Consider the following 21574-nt stretch of genomic DNA (forward strand, 5'->3'; position numbering starts at 1 on the left):
AGGTCGTGCCCCAGGGGCACGCGGCCTCCGGGGACTGGTGTCTACTGGGACTTTCACAGGTAGGGTTATACATAGTCCAGCCCCCAGGTGAAGTACCATGCCCCCACATGCCAGATGCATTCAATGCTTGTGAACCAGAGGCACCCGCTGTTGTTAGAAATAATACACTTTCAGTGAGTGACGTCACAGGAAGTTTGGGGCACCTGGTCATTATTAATTGGTGAATGCAGAAAAGGGAGGTGCTGATGGGAACAATATAGGGCAGAAGTAGTCGGAGCTGTTTTTTTATGGGGTAAGATATCGTCTTTTCTGGAAAATAATGCCCTACTCCACCCCAGCCAGTCGGGCTTTCGACCCAATCACAGCACGGAAACAGCTCTGTTAGAAGTGGTGGATTCCAGTTGGCTGAGTCAGGAGGCAGGCGAGAAGGCGTTGCTGATTCTGTTAGATCTGTCGGCCGCCTTCGATACTGTGTCACATCAGATGCTCCTGACCAGGCTTCACACGATTGGCATCAGGGGCCTGGCCTGGAAATGGCTGGCATCTTTTCTAGAGGGGAGGGGGCAGGAGGGCTGGTGCAACCCTTTTTCAGCTTCCTCTCACTCACTGAAAGTGGGGGTTCCACAGGGTTCTGCCTTGAGCCCGACCCTGTTCAATATCTATCTCACTCCTTTAGCCGAGGTGGTCGAAACACATAGGGCCAAAATTGTGTCCTATGCCGACGACACTCAGCTGTTGTTTACATGGAAGGCTAACGAGCCTTGCCCGGGGACATTGATCAGTTCCTGCCTTGCAGCTGTGTTCGGTTGGCTGGCCGCTAGCCAGCTGAAATGTAATGTTGTTAAGACGGTATTGCTCTTCTTTGGTAAAGAGGCAGAGATCCCGTTATATGTTTTTTATGCCAGCGGACGCTCCTGCCCCCTCAGCGAATAGCCTGGTGGTGAAAAACCAGGGGTTTAAATTGGATAACCAGCTGCTTTTTCGCGCTCAGGTCAATACAGTAGTTGGCGCCTGTTTTGGTTTGCTGCGCCTTCTGCAAACATTTTTGTTCCTTTTGTCCAAAGCTGCCAGACAACAGGTGATCCAGGTTCTGATTATATCAAGGCTGGATTATGGGAACGGTCTCTACCTCGGCATGCCTGGTTTCTGCTGGACAGGCTCCAGCTGTTCAGAATGCTGCTGCCCGCACCATTTTTGAGCTCCCTCGAAACTCGCGTCTGTCACACTTTCTGAGGACCCTGCACTGGCTCCCTATAAGGAAAAGGATAATTTTTAAAACTCTGCTTGTCACACAGAAAGCACTTTACGGGGAAGGACCTAGCTACCTCAAACGTAGGATTTCCTTCTACTCTCCTTGTAGAAATCTTCGATCTGCTGTTGGCCAATGTTTCCCGTTTTAAAAGGTCCCGGGTAGGCGGTAAGTCTCTCTCCTTCCTGGGGCCCTTCTACTGGAACAAAATGCCTCTTCAGTTGAGAAGCATTGAATCTACACCCTTAATTCGAAAAAAAAATGAAAAACGTGGCTGTTTTCCTGCCCCGAAGTTATTTTCCCATGCTGCGATCTTTCAGCCCAGCGCCAGGACACTCTGTTGAGTAACAGTGCGCTCTACAACTACCCACACATAGACATACCTAGACTGCACTACCCAGTACCAATAGATGCTACCAACTAAACATTTCAGCTTCCAAAGTGTTTGCGCATAAACATTAAAGTTCACACATTTTAAGCGGCATTCTAATTTTCAGTAAGAGGTTTTCGTTATTTTGAAAATAATGCTCTTAACTTTTCTACAAGGGTTTTTGAAATGTTTATCCAAGCTGATTGTTCTCACTCGCGCTCCAGTGTTTCCACTGACGCCCATGCTGCAAGCCTCACCTTTTTTTTTTCTTTTTTACACCAAGCGGCATATGGGCATGTCTATTCTTATGCTCACCGTGCACGGTTTCCAGTTACTCGACATGAATTGCTAAAGGGCACACTCCTTTGGTTATCATACATAGTATGGTGGTGTATACATTCTGCAGAGGACACAAGACTGAATTCTTGCTCGACAGGTTCTCTCTAACTCAGAAGTAGGTGAGTCTGGCTAGTTTGACGACTTCCTGCCTCTACTGGCCTAGGGCCTTGGTAAGACTAATGAATCTGATGACCTTAAGAGCCTGGTCCAGCTGTTGACGTCTACTTCCAATATCCATGATGGCAGGAGGGAGGAGTAGTTTCATCAGGACTTAGGTCGCAGTCAACCACTCCCAAAGTACTCCGCGGTTAAGGTGGTGTTTGCCAAGCTCCGGTGAGTCTGATTCCGTAATGTGATGTAAGTGGTAGGGTGTGTCGCATGATGCGTACATAATAAGTGCGTGTACAGTGAGGTCTAGCCCAGTCAGCACTCACAGTCTGAACTTTGATGTACTTGCTTAGGCAGAAGTTTCTTGCTCAGTAGCCTCTTCCCGGAGCCGCTCCCTTCTGACTCGCTCAAGTCTGTGTTGGTTTTATCCAATAGCACAAGCATTTTCTACAGGAGCTAGTTTGCAAGTGCAAACTCACCATGCAGCCTGGAGACCTAAAGCAAGCCTCTATTGAAGATCAAACATTGCATTACAAGTGCCAGTATGCCAGCCACAGATCTTACCAGGAGAGCTTTCTTCCTATTTCTAGATGAAAGAAACGTAAAGCAAATCAAAGTCGCCACCTGTGATTTTAATTTGTCCTTACCACTGGAAAACAAGATGCAGATACTTTCCCTATGTAAATTTGTCCTGGTGTCTCTATTTTGTGTTTTTTTCTCTCTATTTCTTTTTTCTTGGCTGCCTGTAGGGTTGCTTGTGCCCATGGAGATGGACAAGACACATTGTTTCTCTTCATCGATTGCAGTTAGCTCAGATCAGCCAGATGTTGGTGGTCGAGGCGGTCTCCCTCCAGGCTCCTGTTGGGCATTTGCAAGCACCGTGCTGTAACCACAGTGCGTAGCAGTGGGGTTCTTTGGTTCTTAGATCAGTTAGGATTATGGCCAGGATGGCACCGATTGTCAGTTTTTCAACTATTGTCCAGTAGGTGTGCTGCCCTTATGACGAATGGGCACCTGGGATTCGGGTGTGTGCTTAGTTTAGTGAATGAATCTTGCAGTTTAAAAAAAATTGAAAGCCCTCCACTTCCAAGGAGGGGCCTAACTTCCATTTCAAGTAACCCCCAAGTGGGATGAGGAGAGAGTCTCTTTTCATGGATTTGCGTCTCCTCTTGGTCAAATAGAGGAGCCAAGGAATGCTTTAGAAGTTTCTAAGACTATACTCAGTTTAATGATGAAATATCAGGGACCTCCCCTCGATTGATTAGAATCTCAAATTTGTTATCTCTTTCCACGCAGTCTTAGTCATCTTTGTTGTATATTTTGTATTTTAGATTAGAAACCTCTCCATTTTGAAAACAATGAATTTCTTGCTGCCTTGTTATCTCAAGGTATTATTTAAGAGGTTTCATTTAAAACAGCTTTGAACGTTTCTAAGCTCATAGCAATTCCAGGCATTTAAGCCCAGACTGTCAAAGACTTCACAGAAGGCATTTTCCTACATTTATTATTTATGGATTCGGGATATGAAAGATATTGGTAAACTGGATGTCTTTTTCCCTCTAGTATCTTCCAGGTCTCACAGACTGTGATACATAAAAAAATCACCTTGCCTCTTCTGCCTTCCACCTGGCACCTCCCCCAACATTTGACTTCCTTTTTAGGTCTCGCCTGACCCAGCGCATGCGCTGGTCTGGCGAGACTTATTGAGAGGGCTCCAAAAAGTGCTACCAGGCCAGCCTAGAGCTACAGTGCATGTGCGCGGGCGCGCGCCGCGCTTTACCGCAATTACTTTCACTTTTGCGGCCGCACGGCTGCTTTACATAGCCAATAGGTCTCGCTTTTGGGACCTTATAAGTATTTAGTTATGCAACTGTTGCATGGCTAAACACTTATAAGGTCCCAAAGGCGAGACCTATTGGCTATGCCAATGCTTGTTTCTTGGTGGAAGTCATTTGCTCCCAAAAGTTTAAGCATGCAAGTATTTAGACTTCCAAAGACGAAGAATGCCTTGCACAATGCAGGGCAATTCATTTGTAGGGTTTCCCCTCTATTGATGCTCGTGGCATGGATTTGTGGGTGTGATGAGCAGAGGCTGGCACTTCTCCATCTGGACCAACACCAGTGAGTGAGGTTCATCATGAAATGTCCAGACGTCTCTGAACTGTGCCTGTAGCGCAAGCTCTTGGAAGGCTGTTTAGCTTTTGTGTCTTTTCCACCATAGCAGACGTAGTCCACTGCTCAAGTTGTTGGCTGTGGAAGCTCGAGGTCTGACTTTCAATCCCTGCTGGTCCACTTGTCTAAATTGGTACATAAGGGGGTGGTGATGGATGGAGCATCAGAACCAATCAAACACTCACACCCAGTCAACAGATCTGGGTTTGATCCATCACCGTTCTTTAGCCCACTCTGCCACCCCAGTGATGGATCAAACCCAGATCTGTTGACTGGGTGTGAGTGTTTGATTGGTTCTGATGCTCCGTCCATCACCACCTCCTTTTGTACCGCTTTGTTCGCCATAAGTTGGCAGGGTATGCTCAGACGTGAGTCCCTTGCTCACTTTGCCACTGGATTCAAGCAAGCCTGGCTGAAGACGGCTGAAATGCCAGAAACCGGTCCTAGGAAGCTTGTTTCCGGTCCAGGGAAGGTATGGCTTGGCAGTTCGGGCTGGACTGTTCCCATGAGGCACAGGGTCAGACTGATTTGCATATGGCCATGTCTGAACTGGGGTGGCAGAGTGGGCTAAAGAACGGTGATGGATCAAACCCAGATCTGTTGACTGGGTGTGAGTGTTTGATTGGTTCTGATGCTCTGTCCATCACCACCTCCTTTTGTACCACTTGTCTAAATTGTCTGAGCTGGGCAGTTCTTTTAGTTGCTCACTATCCATCTACTACTTTTTGGGGGAGTTTATCTCAATTGAGTGCGCAAGGAGATTAGGCCAACTGCCATTATACAACACTTTTGTATGTGGTAGACTTTGCTAGACGCCCCACACAACTAATTCATGGTTGCATAGGCCATATACACTGCCATTCGCTCAGTGACTAAACGAGCAGGCATTGGCAAAAGCAATAGATCTTGCCTAAGATAGAGCTAATGGCTTTGTCAATATCTTTTGCTCATGTTGTACAGCAGCGCACTTGCTGTGTAGCATGGCTGAAGGAAAAAACAAGCAATAAAAATGCAATAGGTCTCGCCTTTTATTAAGTTAAAGCCATTTGCTTTGCTAATGGTATTGTATAGCAAAGCAAATGGCTTTAACTTAATAAAATGCAAAACCTATTGCATTTTCACTGCTATAGTCCTCAACATCCTAGTCCAAAAGTACTCAGTTCTGGAAACAAGCTCCATACAGTGTGTACCTACCTCTGAGAAATATTTCTTGTAGCAAATCACATATTATTGTGCTTATTTATTGATTGCAATAATATTGTGTGACCAGCGAAAACTTATTTGAAAAGGAAACGACAGCGGATATCTCCCCGCAGCTTACAAAGACACAGATCCCTTTTATTCCACATTCCCAGGCTTTAAGAAACCCCCATGTCATGCTGCAACTTAAACAGAGTGCGCAGGAGGTGATAAAGAGGCACATTCCAAGCCGATGAAACAAGTAACCTGAAGCTGGAATGCAGCCAGCTCACCATCTGGCACACTGCGCGCCAACCCCTGCTAATTTAAACAAGCGCGGCCGTAATCGATTCATCATGTGCATACATACTATTGTGACCCTTTCAGAGGCGCTATATACAAGTAACTAAGGGGCATATGTATCAACATCTCCATTTGCGATTCTCAAATAGCGATTTTTTGAGAATCGCTATTTGAGAATTGCAAAACGGGATGTATTTAAAAAATTGCACAACTTTTGCGATTTCTTTAAATTCCTCAATTGTGATTAGCAAATTGCGAAATTGCAATTAAGGAATACCTTCCCATTCATTCCTATGGGCCAGGAGGCCCATAGCAATGAATGGGAAGTCCTTCTCAATTTGCGATTCGCTATTTGCTAATCGCAAATTGAGAATATTTTCAAAGGTGCAAGGGTGTCATGATGACACCCTGATGCACCCCTGAAATCAGCATCTGTGCACATATGCCGCACACACATGCCCTAAGGGCATGTATGTGCACCACATGGCACTTTGAAATATGCCAAAAAGTGCATATTTCAAAGAAATCGCAATTTACCACCAACTAGAAGTTGGTGGTAATTTGCGATTTCTTAAGGAGAAATCGCACAACTTGGGTGCGTGTTACATTGCATTTCAGAAATCGCAATTTGCGATTTCTTAAATGCTTACGCAAACTTAAGAAATCGCAAATTTAGCGATTCCTTAAGATTGCGAGGCTGAAATGCCTCATGCATCTCCTTTTGCGATTTTGTATTCGCAAACACTGTTTTTTTGCGATTCGCAGCGTTTGCGAATATAAAATCGGTTGATACATATGCCCCTAAGTAACTAAGCGGGGTTTACCTGCTCTTCGGGGCTCCTGTCTGGTAAAGTATTGACTAAGGGCACCAGAAATCATGCATAGGTGTAATCGCCAACAGTGGCTGCACACAAGAATCAGACCCTCGAAAATGACAACTCAGCGCTATGCGAATCACTGCAAATCACAACGTAGCGCTATACCAATCACTGCCTGCCACCTTTCTGCTGCGCGTCACATAGGCATCAATCATTTATTTTATTTTATTTTATTTTATTTTAAAAGTTTTATATAGCGCTAGCTTGACCAGTAGGTATCAGAGCGCTTTACATACATACTGTAAAGAAAAACAGACGGAAATTGTATTACATAGTAGGCAGGCAGTAAGGAAGCAAAACCAGGGATAGTGTTTGCTCCCCTTCGGTCTAATGATCACTCGTCTTTTCTTTTTATTATGTTCCCTTCTCTGTTTTCCTCCTTAAAACCTCTATCCTGTGCATGCACAGGAGGACCACGGCAGAGTGCACACTCCAGACCCTCCAGGATTTCGCGATTTCGCGATTTCGCGGCTTGCCGCGAAATCGGCACTTTTGTAAAAATGCCGCGATTTTTACAAAAGTGCCCGCGAAATCGGCACTTTTGTAAAAATGCCGCAATTTTTACAAAAGTGCCTGCGAAATCGGCAATGTACAACCCCTGTCAGGTAGTAATAACAGCAAGACCCCAATAATGAAGCATGACGTAAATGAACATTTGTTGTGTGAGGAGTATTTTACAAACATGCAATGTTCCGTGGACCCCTACAGTGTATTTTCTAACTCTAAAACTGTATATGTAGGGGATACATTTATGCGTTGTAATGGCTATTTTAATATTTATACCTTATTATGCTGCCACTGCCTTGTAACAGTGATGTGTATTAAAGCTGTAAGTTTAGCTAACAATCCCAGTGATGAAAATAATACCCATATACCATATATGCCTTTCTTGCATGTACGCAGCCAATTATTCTTGATTCTTTTCAAACTTGTAACTAGTGCATGTTAGAAATACTTTTTTGTGTTGTTAGGTATTGTACATTTTTGCCCTTATTGTGCTGGCCTTGCACTATGTTTTGTAACTTGTAACGGTAACGACAGCACAGTGAGGCCAACAGCCAACACAGAAAATGACTGCTGCAGCATACATAGTGAAGACGTATTAAAATGTATTCACTATGAATGCTTCTGCAGACATCTTCTCTGTTTACTGCTGGCCTCGGCAAACTCACACATGGCAGAGTGAAAACGCTTCCTAAAAGGTCCTTTAAAAGTCAGCTGGAAGAGTTTTCACAGTTGACTATTAAAGGGCAATTTAGTAAGCTTCCTTTTCTGTCTTGCCACTGAAGTCTTCTTCTACGTCCTTTTCCACCGCGGCCGTAACACTACACACTGAGACAGACACACAGACAAACAGAGGCGCACAAACACAGAGACACACACACAGGCACAGATAGACACACATAGATAGAGTCACAAACACACAAGAGCCACACATAGGCAAACACAAACAGACCCACACACAGAGACAGAGATACAGGGACACACTAAAACAGACACACAATGATAGATAGACATAGACAGGAACACACACGAAGAGAGACACCCAAAGACAGAGACACACACACAGAGACAGACATACATAGACGCACATACAGAGACACACACACAGACAGAGATACCAATGAAATACACACAGACACACATACAACACACAAAGGCACATACGGAGACAGAGCGCATACACTAAGACAGAGTGCACACAATGAGGCAGAAACACACACAGACCAAGAAACACATCCAAAGACCCACACACTAAGTCGTACATACAGAGATGCGGAGACAGAAATGAACACACACAGAAACAGATGCCCAGTTGGAGATGTACAGACAGAGACGTACAGACACTGAGGTACAGACAGAGACGCACAGACAGAGGTGCACAAACAGAAACGCACTGACAAATGCAGAGTGGAGCTGCAGGGGCTCTTAGAAGGGGTGAAACAACAGCGAGGCCGCATTAACATGCAAATGGTCTTTAAAAGACCTGTGAAGTGCTCGGGTGCGGCTGTGTGTGTGTCCGGGAAGCTGTCTGGGCTGCCGCACACGACAGGGGGGGCTGAAGCCCTTTGCGTCCAATGGGTGTTGCGCGCCTGCCCACAGGGGTATCGAAAACAACTCCCCATTAAACTCTTCTCCCCTCAATCAGATCACCTGCTGTCCATACACTTCTGTGAGGTGGAGGCAGCATCTGATATACTCAAGACATCTGATGGCCCAGCAAACCGGGAGCGTTTTCTACTCTGCAGGATCCTGATCCAATATAAGTAAAGGACCTGATCCAAGCGGCCTTGAAGGCATGTAAAGCACAAGGGCAAAGAGCAACTCTGTGTGGTGCAGACCTGTGGGCTATCGTCTGCGCCTCTGACCTATCGCGTGACCCTGATTAATCCCATTTAAAATATTAGGTGTGCCCCCGTACCTACTCATTTCCCGTTTCCTTGACATGATGCTAAATTTATAATCTTAATTTATTTATATAACATTAATTTAGAGGTTGACTTTTAAGTGCCATATTTATTTAGGTCTAGCATGTGTCCAGCCGCCCTCAGACTTTCAGGCGAGAAAAGGGTTAAGGATGTGCCAAACACCGGTCCCGCAATGTGTCAAAAGGTGTGATAACTGCTACCAACCTATACTAAAGCAAATGGAGAATTGCATTTCCAAAGGATAACAGCCTTCACCTGTGGGCTGCTTCATCTGTTCCATATTCCAGGTTCCCTATTCAAAGTGGAATACTCTGCTAAAAGAGTTTCCATTGACTTACGGCTGAAAATGAATGATTATGAGTAAAATAAAGTGCCGCAAAAATGCCGCTAAATTTCCATAATTGTGCCGCTAAATTTCCATATTTGTGCCGCTAAATTTGCGAATCCATGCCGCTATATCCTGGGGGGTCTGACATTCCGCAAAAGACACAGCCCACCGACGCTCTGCCTTCTGTGCACTGGTACTGAACCTGACCAGTTCATAGTATCCAAGAAGAACGGTGAACTAGCAGAGAGGGTTAATGCACCCACTCCAGAAGACTGTGCGCTACGCCCTGGTTCTGATCAGGGCGGGGCAGACTCGAACTGTCATCATTCGAAGGTCCATGAAACGAGGGTTCACGTGCTACAGCACAAATATTGCATGCCTCGCCCGGGAAGTCCAAGGAGCTGTCAACTCTCCACGCAAATGTACAAAGCGGTGTTTAATCAGATCTTCTACAAAACACACTGCCTTATGTGGAGGCTGCCACGCCTTCTATTGTCTCGTTTAAGGATAACACAAATAAGTGATAGCCAGTGCTTGAAATGAGAAGTGCCGGTACTCTCCAATTAAAAGTATTACGTCTGTCTTGAGAAGTGCCGGTACTCTTCCTCTCTCAAAGTAACGGCCCATTTAAAGCACTGGCATAGCACACGAGCTCCTAAACCACAAAGATGTCCGAATCAAACATGAGCACGCGCGCACCGCGACTACCATTCCCGCCAACAGCACAGAGCGTTAAGCATTATAGACAGAACTGTCAGGAGCAATTCACTGGGTAAAAAAATGTAATAAAGACGGTATTTATTCCACTTATTATGAAATAACCGTTGTAGGTTATGTATTGTTCAACGGTCTGTCTTCTTACTAAAGGTGTTACATGTTCTACCAAAATTAAATTTTACTGCGTTACACGTACCCCTTTTTATTTTTCAAACGAAAGAAAATATATTTATAATTTATAACAGATGTGTTCCGATATTATATAACAATAGTGGCACCTGTAATTTACAGCGCTCCAAACAGCAAACAAAAGCAAGCGCTAGAACAAAAACTGCGCTTAGTAGTAAATGTGTGGGGCACCTTCCCGAAATACAAGATAATGCATTATTATTGTACGCAGCATGCCTTTCACAGAAGGAATTAAGCCAGTATATTTACTGTCCCTGGCACGTCCGTAAATGTGGAACTAGAAGACGTGTAAAGAATGTTTGTTTCTTTTAACAGTAGAATATTACAATCAACTTGATTCATTTTCGTGAGGTGTCTTACTGTTTAATTGGTTGTATTGGGACATTTTTTATTTTAGTTTTAAATATAATTCAAATTGTTCATGTTTTAAAATGTGCAGTTGTCAATAGGAAAATCTAAAATCTAACAATCACGGACTTGTGCTCTGAGCGTCCCTCTTTAACCACATTAGAAAGCTGCGTGGCGGTGAGGTGAGTGATGGCTTGTGGTGAGTAATGGCTGCATGGCAGGGATGCCAGTGGTGGCTCCGAAGGAGTGAGCTTAGATAGCTACAGGACAGATTTTTGTTGTTTCTGTTTTATATAGCACTAACTCGACATCGGAGCGCTTTACATGAACACCAGTTGCATTACAGACGTACACATTCATGTTTTTTAGGCAAGTTGAGATTACGTGATTTGCCCATAATCACAGGATGCTTGAGCCTCCACCAGACTCGAACCTGGTTTCCCAGGGTCAAAGTCGGCCGCTCTAGCCGTTAAGTCACACCCTCAGTGTGGTGAGTGGAGGTGTACGGTAACCGGTGGCTACATGGCAGTGAGGAGAATAAGGACTGTGTGTCAGTGAGGTGATTACGTGGCTGTGATGTGATGTGAATGCTGCGGGGATAGTGAGCTGAATGGTGGCTGTGTGTCAGTGAGTTCATTGATGGTTGCGTGGCTGTGAGGTGAATGCTCCGCCGTGAGTAGTGGGGTGAGTGGTGGCTGTGTGTCAGATAGGTGAATGGTGGCTGTGTGTCAGATAGGTGAATGGTGGCTGTGTGTCAGATAGGTGAATGGTGGCTGTGTGTCAGTGAGGTGAGTGGTGGTTGCGTGGCTTTGAGGTGAGTGCTGTGGGGGCGGTCAGGTGAATGGTTCCCGCTTAGCAGCGAGGTGAATGATAGCTGTGTGTCAGTTAAGTGAGTGGCGGCTGTGTGTCAGATAGGTGAGTGGCGACTGTGTGACAGTGAGGTGAGTGGCGGCTGTGTGTCAGATAGGTGAGTGGCGATTGTGTGACAGTAAGGTGAGTGGCGGCTGTGTGTCAGATAGGTGAGTGGCGGCTGTGTGACAGTGAGGTGAGTGGCGGCCGGGCAGTGCTCATCTGTGTACTGAGCTCCGCATCTGCTTCGCTGGAGCTGCTGGGCCTTGGCATTCCGCATCCAGGGGTATAGAGTGCCATGCGAACAATGCGTACCAGGGTCAGAGGCACAGCCTGAGGCTGTGTAGTGGGAGGCCGCGAGCTCTTATCTAGCTGTCAGCTTATAGCGTCCCTGCCCCCTCTGAAGCACGCTGCCCTCAGAGGCACTCCCCCGCAGATGGGCTGTGTCTGCACGTACAGAAAGGCTGGGGGGCTCTGCCGGAAGCACTCCAGCTCGTCTCCACAAGTTCCATAGCCATTCTCAAAGTAAACCCCCAGGCCCCCAATCATGCCCTCCGTGGCCAGCGCCCCGGGGACGAGGTGGCCACAGCTCTGTCTAATGATCCACGCCGGAGCCGCCTCGCAGTGCAGGACAGGAGTGAGCAATCACACCGGAGAGGACAGGTGGGGTGCCCGTCCCTCCAGGCCCTCCTGAGGCACCCTGCCCAAGCCTGCAGGGTAAATAAGCGTCACCGTCGAGAAACCTCATTCAGTCAGCTCACGGTGGAAGCAGTCAGATGCTGTGAAGCAGCAGGTATTCATTCACTAGTGCCCCCCCCCCACTGAGTTCACAGGGCATCGCATGCATCTAGCGCTTGCTCAGTTTACTTAAGGCTTGTCACTATTTACCCACCAGTGCAGGCCAGAGCAAAGCCTTCTAAATGTTTTGTAAGTGCTTTCAAGGCACACTTACGTGGGACACGTACTGCTGATCATCATTCACAACCTGAGACACAATGCAGTGGGAGCAAGCACACACGACATCAAACCTCATTTAAAACTGAAATAGGGGATCAGCTTCAAGCTCCTGCTCACAGCCGAAAAAAAAAGCGCTCACCATGACGTATTTGCTCGGCTTTTTCTGCCGTCCCATTTGGACGGCCTCGCCTGCTAAAAGGTTTCTTGTCTTTATGGGGCCATCTGTTTGAAACACATGGCCCCATAAAGATAAGAAAACTTTCACGACAAAAGGAAGGCAGACGAGCCCGTCCAAATGGGACGGCTCAGAAAGCCGAGCAAATACGTCACCAACAGCTCTTTTCCAATGGCTGGCCACCGTTTAGCATAAACGGTGACGCCGGCCAATGGAAAAGAGGGGCGGGGCTTAATACCCCTTACAGAAAATACCCCACGTCATTAAGTCTCGCCAGCTAGACTGCGCATGCGCGCAGCCTACACCAGGCGAAACCTAAAAAGGAAGTATCTTGCTGCCCCACCGCTGGCGGGTCCTAGCGCCTTTTATTGTTTTTGCTGAGAGGGCGGGTGGGAGGACCCAAGGGGAACAAACACAGTCATGGCATATTTTTTTGTGTGTTTATTGCGGGGTGGGAGGCGATGCCAGTGGCAGCACAAAGAGGGTGGCGGGAGGCAGCACGGGGGCAAGTAAGCACACGGAAAATGGTGGGTGGAAGAGTGGCAAGCAGCACCCACAGAGAGCGAGCATATGGGGGTAAGCAAGAAAAACAACAACAGAAGGTGAGAGGGCAGGGGAAGCATCAAAACATTTAAAGTCTATAGGTGGGTGGGGGCAAACAACTACAATGGAAGGCGGGTGGATGCTATCAACAGCACGAGGGAGCCAGCATAAATAAACAAATTTAGTAGAGTTCTTAAACACAAAGAAAAAAGTAGTGCATAAAAAATGAGTAGTGGAAGGCCGCAAGTAATAAGGCCATGCTCCTTTGGAGGGACAAACACATAAAGAGGAAGGAACCATATATCAACTGACCAAGAAGAACTAAGCAAATGACAGTGACAAGAAAGCAAACCAATGGCAAGTAAAGGATGAACTCTAAGCCCACTGTTAGAAAGCAAAAGGCCTTGTAGAGGTGAGACCTAAAATCCCTGTTGAATGGCACCTTCTGAAATACAGAAAACACTACAAGACCATGCAGTCGGAAAACATGAGCTACACAAATTCCGGTAGCATAGGTAATTACCTGACATAACTATGCCTAGTCTAGTTCAAACAATTGCAAAGTGTTCAAACTTCCAGCTTGTAATACTGCCAATTAGCCTGTTACCCCAGGCGGTTGTCTTTTGTGGAAGCTGACCTCCTTGGTAACGTATACTCCAATAATGGACTACTTTATTAAACACATGCTTAACACTGCGACATGGCGATTTTGGCTGCAAAGCGGCCTCTACATGCCAAGAACTCTCCTTGAACTTCCAACCGCAAACAGTTGGCAGAAGCGCCACATGTGCAGTGTTGCTGTTTGCCAAAATGCAGACTGAAGGAAGTCTCAAGTGACATTTGAGTAGGTGTGCAGTTTGTGGCTTAGTTTTTTTTTTTAGCTGTTGTATTCATTCCTCAACTACTCCTACATTTTTAATCTTCTATCATTTTTCTGTTAATTATTCACATTCCGAAGGTTTGAAACCCCCTTAATTAGTCTGAAAAATATTCACATGATTTGCTCATTCCACCTTCTAATGGTCGGGGAGGAAATTAAAAAATTTATATATTTGGCTTGACTCATTTCACAAATATAACCTTATTGTAAAGCGAATAGGCCGCAATCATTCATATAGCAATAGCTTTGTGCATCTTCATCAGTCAGTCCACATCTGTGACTGCTATCCAGCCACTGCCCACATATGATTCATGGAAACATATGGTTTGTGTTTGTGAGTCAGTGTGCCTTCATACTAGAAGGGGTTTGGCATTCGGCCATTTTGAGGCATGTGCTGCCATTTAAAAAATACTAATGTAGCTCACTTGGCACTTGACTGTTTGAAAATCAACAGTCCGCAACCGCTAGCCTGTGTTCTTTTCACAGGATTTTAAGTTGCAGGTATAACCGCTGTGATTTTGCTAGTTCTCTGGTAACCTTCTCCTAAAGCAGAGCTTGAAATGAAACCTAAGTATTTGAGCTCGTAGAGCCAGGCTCTTCCTGTGAAGTGCCATCTACGATCTTGTGAAAAGCGTAGGTGCCAGGGTGACAGGTGCTGGTATTCTCCCTTTGAACAGCTTTGACCAAGCCAAAAGGTCTCACTTTTTGACTTTTTCAATGCAGACCCACTGGCTTTGCCAATGCTTTTTGCTGGTGTGGTTCAGCCTCAGAAAACACAAAAAACATCAAGAATTGGTTAGTTCAAAAGGTCTCATCTTTGAGACCATAATCGCTTTGCTAATGTTTTTAAGCGCAGCTGTACAGCATCCCTGATGCTGGGCAGCACGCTAAGGAAGGATTTCTTTTTTTTTAGAAAAAGGCTATGATACAGGATTTGTTTTCCGTTTTATTTACCAATCCGAACTGGATTGGTAAATGAAAAGGCAAAGAAGTGTGAAAGCTTAACATTTTTTTTATTTTTATTGAAAGCAAGAAGTTAAACTAATTTCCAACGCTTCTATATGTTGCGCTCTTGATGCTGCCGGCACTGCAGCCATAGAGGTGAACACTAGCATCCTACTCCGAAGACATGCCTGGTTACGGATTTCAGGGTTCAAACCCGAAGTTCAACAATGCATCTCAACACACCTTTTGACAAGAAACATCTTTTTGGCCCTGAAGTTGATCAAGCGCGCGAAAAAATAAAAAAAGACACCAATGTAGCAAAATACAAGTAGAGGTTCATTTCGGCGCTCCTTTTACAGGGGAGGATCCAAGTCATTAGCGTCAGACCAAAACACTTCCTTGTACAAAGGTAATTCCCAATCATCTTTTACAAAAGGATTTTTCAGAGGAGGTTATAGGGAAAATACTCCCAGGTGCAGAGGTAAAAACACCACACCCCTCAATTCCCCTTCCCCAAATAAACAGTGACTTCCCTCCTACTATTCCACGCCTGTCGGAGGAAGACTTCAATACTTTCTGCCCTTTTGGGAATCAATAATTACCGACAAATGGGTGCTTGGAATTATCCAACATGGTTATTGCCTGGAGCTCACCAGCAGTCTTCCAAATATTCCACCTTGATATCACAAATTGTCACTAAACCACCAGCACTTGCTTCAACAAGGGGCCATAGAACCAGTCCCACTTCAGTACCAAGGGTCAAGGGTTTATTCCCTTTAATTTCTGATTCCCAAAAAGTACTGCCCGTTAAGACCTTTTCTAGATCTCAGAGAGTTAAACAAATACATACTGTCAGAGCACTTTCACATGGTGACTCTTCAACACGTACTTCCCCTTTTACAGCAGGGTGAATTTATGTCTACTCTAGATCTAAAAGACTCCTACTTTCAAATTTCAATCCATCCGGCTCATCGCAATACCTCAGATTTGTGATAGTAGGCAAACATTACCAGTGCAAGGTACTTCCATTTTTGCGTTACCACGGCCCCCAGAGTATTCACCAAATGTCTGGCTGTAGTAGCCGCTCATCTCAGGAGACAATGTATCCATGTCTTCCCTTACCTAGATGACTGGTTCATCAAAGTGGGCACTTTCCAGAAGTGTATACTACACACTCAGGCAACAATGCACCTACTTCATCAGTTGGGTTTCACAATCAATGTACAAAAATCTCACATGTGCCCTGCACAATTTCAGTCTTATCTAGGAGCTTCCCTCAACACTGTCAAAGCTTTAGCCTCTCCCAATGTAGCCAGGATTCACAATATTCAGTCCACCGTACTACAATTTCAACCCAATCAAACATTACCAGCCAGAGTTTTCATCCAACTTCTGTGAATGATGGCATCCTGCATTGCAGTCGTACCTCATGCAAGGCTTCTCATGCGTCCTCTGCAAGAATGTCTTGCGCGTCAGTGGAATCAGTCACTGGGTCAATTAATCGATCTAGTATTGTTAGATGGCCACACCCATCGCTCTCTGCAGTGGTGGAACCATCAAAACGGCGGCCCTTCATAGACCCGATTCCACAGACTGGGCTGACAGCAGACGCATCTTTAACTGGTTGGGGTACCCATCTCCAACATTACACAGTACAAGGGCTGTGGTTAGACAATCACAAACATCTCCACATCTTCTACCTGGAACTTCTAGCAGTGTTCCTAGCACTCAAAGCTTTTCACATTCACCTTGTAGGCAAAGCTGTCCTAGTCCATACATACAACATGACAGCAATGTACTATGTACAAAAACAGGGAGGAACACGCACTCTCCAACTGTCACGTCTTGCACAAAGCATTTGGAATAGGGCAATTCATCACAAGATTTGTCTCCTAGCAGAACACCTTCCAGAAGTAGACAATCAAATTGCTGACCTGCTCAGCAGATACAGACAGCAAGTTCACAAGTGGGAACTTTATCCCCAAGTTCTTCTTCCCTACTTCTTCCCTACTTTCAACAATGGGGATTTCCACAGATAGATCTGTTTGCCACAGTGCACAATGCAAAATGCCCAAACTTTGAATCCAGGTTCCCACATCATCTATCCATCTAGCCAAAGGCAATGCCCTGTGGATGAATTGGTCAGGGATATTTGCCTACGCTTTTTATGCCGTAGAGCCCACCCGCCTCCCCTGTCTCCTTTAGTTGTTGCAGTTCTCAATTTACATTCATGCGCATGGACATCTCTATTCTACACTTACTAACTCCATTCTCACCATCTGCGGGAAAACAATCTAACAATGGAGCCGATGCCCATGCGCACTATCATCGAAAGGAGGAGTCACTTTACCTCATGACTGCAAAGACTTCTTCGAAGAAAAACAACTTGCAAACATCCTGACCCAACACTAAATGACAGGAGTATGCAAATCATGTACATTTACATGCCAAGAACTGATGCTTACTGAGTAAGTAACATTATCCTTCTTCCCGGGCCGATGTTGGTCACAAATTAGGCCCAATGAGCGTTGGGCCTCTGTTGCGGTAGATGTGTAATAAATTGCTTCCCATTTGTTATTGCCTGCTTTGGTTCTACAGGCCAGCACATCAGAACCCATCATAAACCTAACACAGGCAATATACGCCATTTATTCAACTCTCATGCAGCCCCCAACAGCACTCATTGATCTTTGAGAACATCTCTGTGTCATCAGGCCAGATATATTCATAGGCTGATGAACTACATCAGAATTCATTAAATTGACCTCACAGCTCCATCGTGCATACAGCATGGCAGTCAAGCCATATACTTGCTAAAGTTTTGCTTCCTCAAGAGCACATTCTTTACTCTCACAGCCGTCCCTCGTAAAGCTAACTCAGAATCATAGAACACATCACACCTGTAGAGTGCCACCCGGCCTCTCCCTTACTCTGTATCACCTTCACAACCAGAGACCTGGACGCGGCCAGAAGGTATAAATAAATGCTGAGTAATCGCTGTGGTCACGCGAGCAGCTGGTGTCAGTTGTGCCAGCTTCTTTAGAGTATTTGGATACCTTAAGGACCTGTACGCGTCACCCGACCTTACAACACCCACATGCTCGCAACACAGCAAAAGCAACATCCCATTGTGTTGCTACCACAGCAGCAAACCTCTTCAGACGAGTTTCGCAAATTCATTACAGGACGTTGAGCAGCGCTTGTCATGCCCACTCGTGAAGCGCAGCCTATAAACAATGGTAAAATGTCAGGGGCTGGAAAATGGACACCGTCAGACCCTGAAGCGCAAATTAAATGTCAAAGGCCTGCAGCACACACTCCAGTGCACATACAACACCATCACTAAATAATACATTGAACTACCAATCTTGCATCCATTGAAAAATAAGGTGATTCCAAAACACCGTGGCTGTGGTCGAGAGAAACCACAGAATCATCTGAAAGGGCACCAGACCACACAAATCATAGTAATGGTCCGTTCTGTTAGCAATTATATACCGAATGAATAATGCATTTCAATAGAGAACACGTTGTGTGCAGCTGCCTCTGAGCCCTGTCATAGAGATAACAGAGATACTAAGAATTGCAGATGAACGGAAGAAAGACTAGAGTTGCCTACCTTGCAATGAAACTGAAAAACAGACTGCACTGGAGCTCGATTGTGGAAGAATCCTATTCGGAGCGAGCTACAAGGATTGCTTAGTGGGAATTTTGTGTAGCTGTAGAGATGTATTTGTGTAAGTGTAGCCTGCAGGACACAAGCTCAAAATCCACCAGTACAGATGCAAGTCTCGATTAATAGTTGACTTCCATTGATTGAATATTCCCACCAGTAGAAGCCATGCAAGAGGTTCACCCCACCACATCCAGCTATGACTGCAGAATCGACTATCTAGCTGGCACTCACAGGGCATACATCACTCAGAATAAATTCAGCATTTTTCTGGACCAATCCTGAGTGGTGTATGCAAAGGGCCTGGCCAATTCCCAACAAACCCTGTCCATGCTAGGGAATAGCAGCCATTATATGCCTCCCTCTGCCCAGCAGACACAGCGGGTGTGACTTTCTAGTAGACAGCTAGACAGAAATGTCCATGAGGCTGAGAAAACGGCTCACTCTGCATTTTCGCCTACCACCTGGGTAGGTAAGGCATGTGTGGTGTAATTGTTCTCTGCCTGGAAATTGCTGCCAAGTGGATACATTTAAAAAGTAAAAGTACTGTAATGAAGGTGCACGACTTAATTCAAGAGCCAAGCGCTTATCACTAGGTAATTTCCTCTCTCCGGCAATGGATGTGTTACTTACGTTGAAAGTTTGGCGAAACGTCTGATGCCTCTGAATGCGCCCATATGTTAATGACTCTCTCCTTTTCTCCCCAGGTGCCTTTGTGATCTGTTGGACGCCGGGGCAGGTGGTCCTCCTCTTAGATGGCTTGAATTGTCAGAAGTGCAACGTCCTGGCGGTAGAGAAGTACTTCCTGCTGCTGGCTGAGTTCAACTCGGTCATCAACCCGATAGTCTATTCCTACCGCGACAATGAGATGCGGGCCACCTTCAAGAAAATCCTCTGTTACTGCTGTAGCCGACGTTCAAACTATGGCACCTCCATGAAATCCACTCACATGGAACGGCGAATGCTCTCCAGCAACGGACATAATATGAAGGACTCCACGCTGTAGGAACCTGAGGGCTATAATACCCTCTTGGGTCACCAATTGGCCAGCAATCGAGTGATAACCAGCAGTGAAATAACCACAGACCAAAAGGATGCTTGTGTTTTAGATGGTCTGCGGCCACTCCATGTCCCAAAGTGTAAATGTTATGAGGAACCACTTGTCTTTGGGAATTCTCACAAGGATGTTCACTTCCCCCATGAGCAACACCTATATGTATACTGTGGTCAGTAGTCCTATGGGGTGATCCACTTTTGGCCGATAAAGCCACAAAGACGCATCCTGTCACTCTGGAAGCATGGCTGCTGAACGTCAGTAGAAGCCTCTAGACTGGCGTAGCCCACCGCGCCCCTTTGGCACATTCTATAAGTTGGAAGTGATGTTTGGAAGGCTGCCCTGTTGCATGTGGTTAGCTCGCCCCACAGTATTATGACTTTATATTTCAGTACTTCTATTTCTGTTTCTTTTTATAACTATTTTTTTACTATCTCAATTGTACCAAAAGGACGACCGCAGTAAATTGGGAAAAGCAGGCCATTGCTTTGCAAATCTCTTCGCACACAACACCGTCCATCACAAATCACCTCTCTTGCCCATAGTCAGGGCAACAACAGTTTCATGGACTACAAAGACACTTTGCTGTGGCTCCTTGGTGCCACCATTACAACCACTCTTTCCTCTTCTAAAGGTGCTGCAAATGCAGGGGAGGGTACACATGTTTCTCCTGTTTTTAATTCGCTCCATTAACAGACTTTGTCCGCACATTAGATGCATTAGAAAATATTGTGCTTTTCCTCCACTGAACATTGCAGACGATGCTGCAAAAAAAAGTTCATCTACAGCAGTGCATAAAGCGTGTGTGGCTGCAGTCCTCCCAGGCTATGAGTAAACACATGGAATGTGTTGCACAAACAAGTTGATGTCAACTGTGAGTCATAGAGTTAAGACAGATGCATTGCGCCTTAAAAATGTTTTTACTCTCCAGAAGCATGGTGTATCTTTTTACATATGTTGTATGTATACAAACACTAAGGTCACATAAGTGGACTTCTCTTCCATGGTCACAGGCAGAAGAGTGAGGGTCCTGTAGTTGCAGGTGATTTACAGGTTATTCACTAGCCTGCTCCTACCATTCTAATATAAGTAATAATAGATGTATGGACTACAGTGTTCCACGCCTGCCAGTCACTGTACTGTATACAATTTATCACCATCCAGAGACACTTGTGTGCTAGGTCTTTTCTGTTACAGGCCCTCACTTGCAGTCTGTTCATCTTCTTCCTTGGACTCCACAGCTTTTGTACATTGAATGCTACCTGTATTGTGTCTTTCTGTTTTTTACTGGTTTTAATTCACCCAGTATCTAATAAACCTTTTTTCAGATATACCGACCTCGCAGATCTTGGTCTTTTTCGATGCACAGCCCAGATAGGTCTCTGTTTAATCGCCAGCAAACCTCTAGGCAGGGTGTGAGCCGTAGGGTGCGGGTGGCAGCATGCACACATGCAGAAGCTTTTTGCATGTGTTATCCCTGAGGGAAGTCCCCAGCACGATCCCATAATTGAAGTGTATTTATTCGAGTCATTAAACATATTTTGAGTCATCTCCTGCTGCCAGTGTTTCACAGTTTTAATCTCTCATCAGAAGAGAGCCCTTCGTGGTAGGGGCATAATAAAGGTCCCTTTATCCATACCAGTGATAAAATACCTTAAAACAGAGGTCTTAAAACTTTTTTGCTCTGAGTCCTCCCTGAGCAAAATGGCTTGAAGTCTAGCCTCCCTCCAGACCTTTATGTCAGAGACTGGGGACCGGTAGGGGGAGGGCTGAGTTCAGGATGTGGGGATTATGAGATCATTTCGGGGGTACCCTTTCTACAGGCCATAGTTCATACTAAATGTGAGACTTAGAGCAGAGCACATACATCAGACAAACACCGAAACTGG

General features: G+C 45.5%; 1 protein-coding gene across 2 annotated transcripts in view; it reads left to right on the top strand.

Annotated features, from left to right (window-relative positions):
* LPAR2 (lysophosphatidic acid receptor 2) overlaps positions 1 to 21016 on the top strand; it is a 147763-nt gene extending 126747 nt beyond the window's left edge. For both annotated transcript variants that reach the window (XM_085654415.1, XM_085654414.1), the window contains exon 3: positions 19339 to 21016. In XM_085654415.1, the coding sequence (XP_085510541.1) occupies positions 19339 to 19637 (299 nt within the window). In that variant the 3' untranslated portion in view covers positions 19638 to 21016. The remainder of the gene's footprint in view (positions 1 to 19338) is intronic.
* The last annotated feature ends 558 nt before the right edge of the window (positions 21017 to 21574 follow it).

This window comes from Triturus cristatus, chromosome 4_1 (genome assembly GCF_964204655.1).
Source record: "Triturus cristatus chromosome 4_1, aTriCri1.1, whole genome shotgun sequence".
Taxonomy (NCBI): Eukaryota; Metazoa; Chordata; class Amphibia; order Caudata; family Salamandridae; genus Triturus; species Triturus cristatus.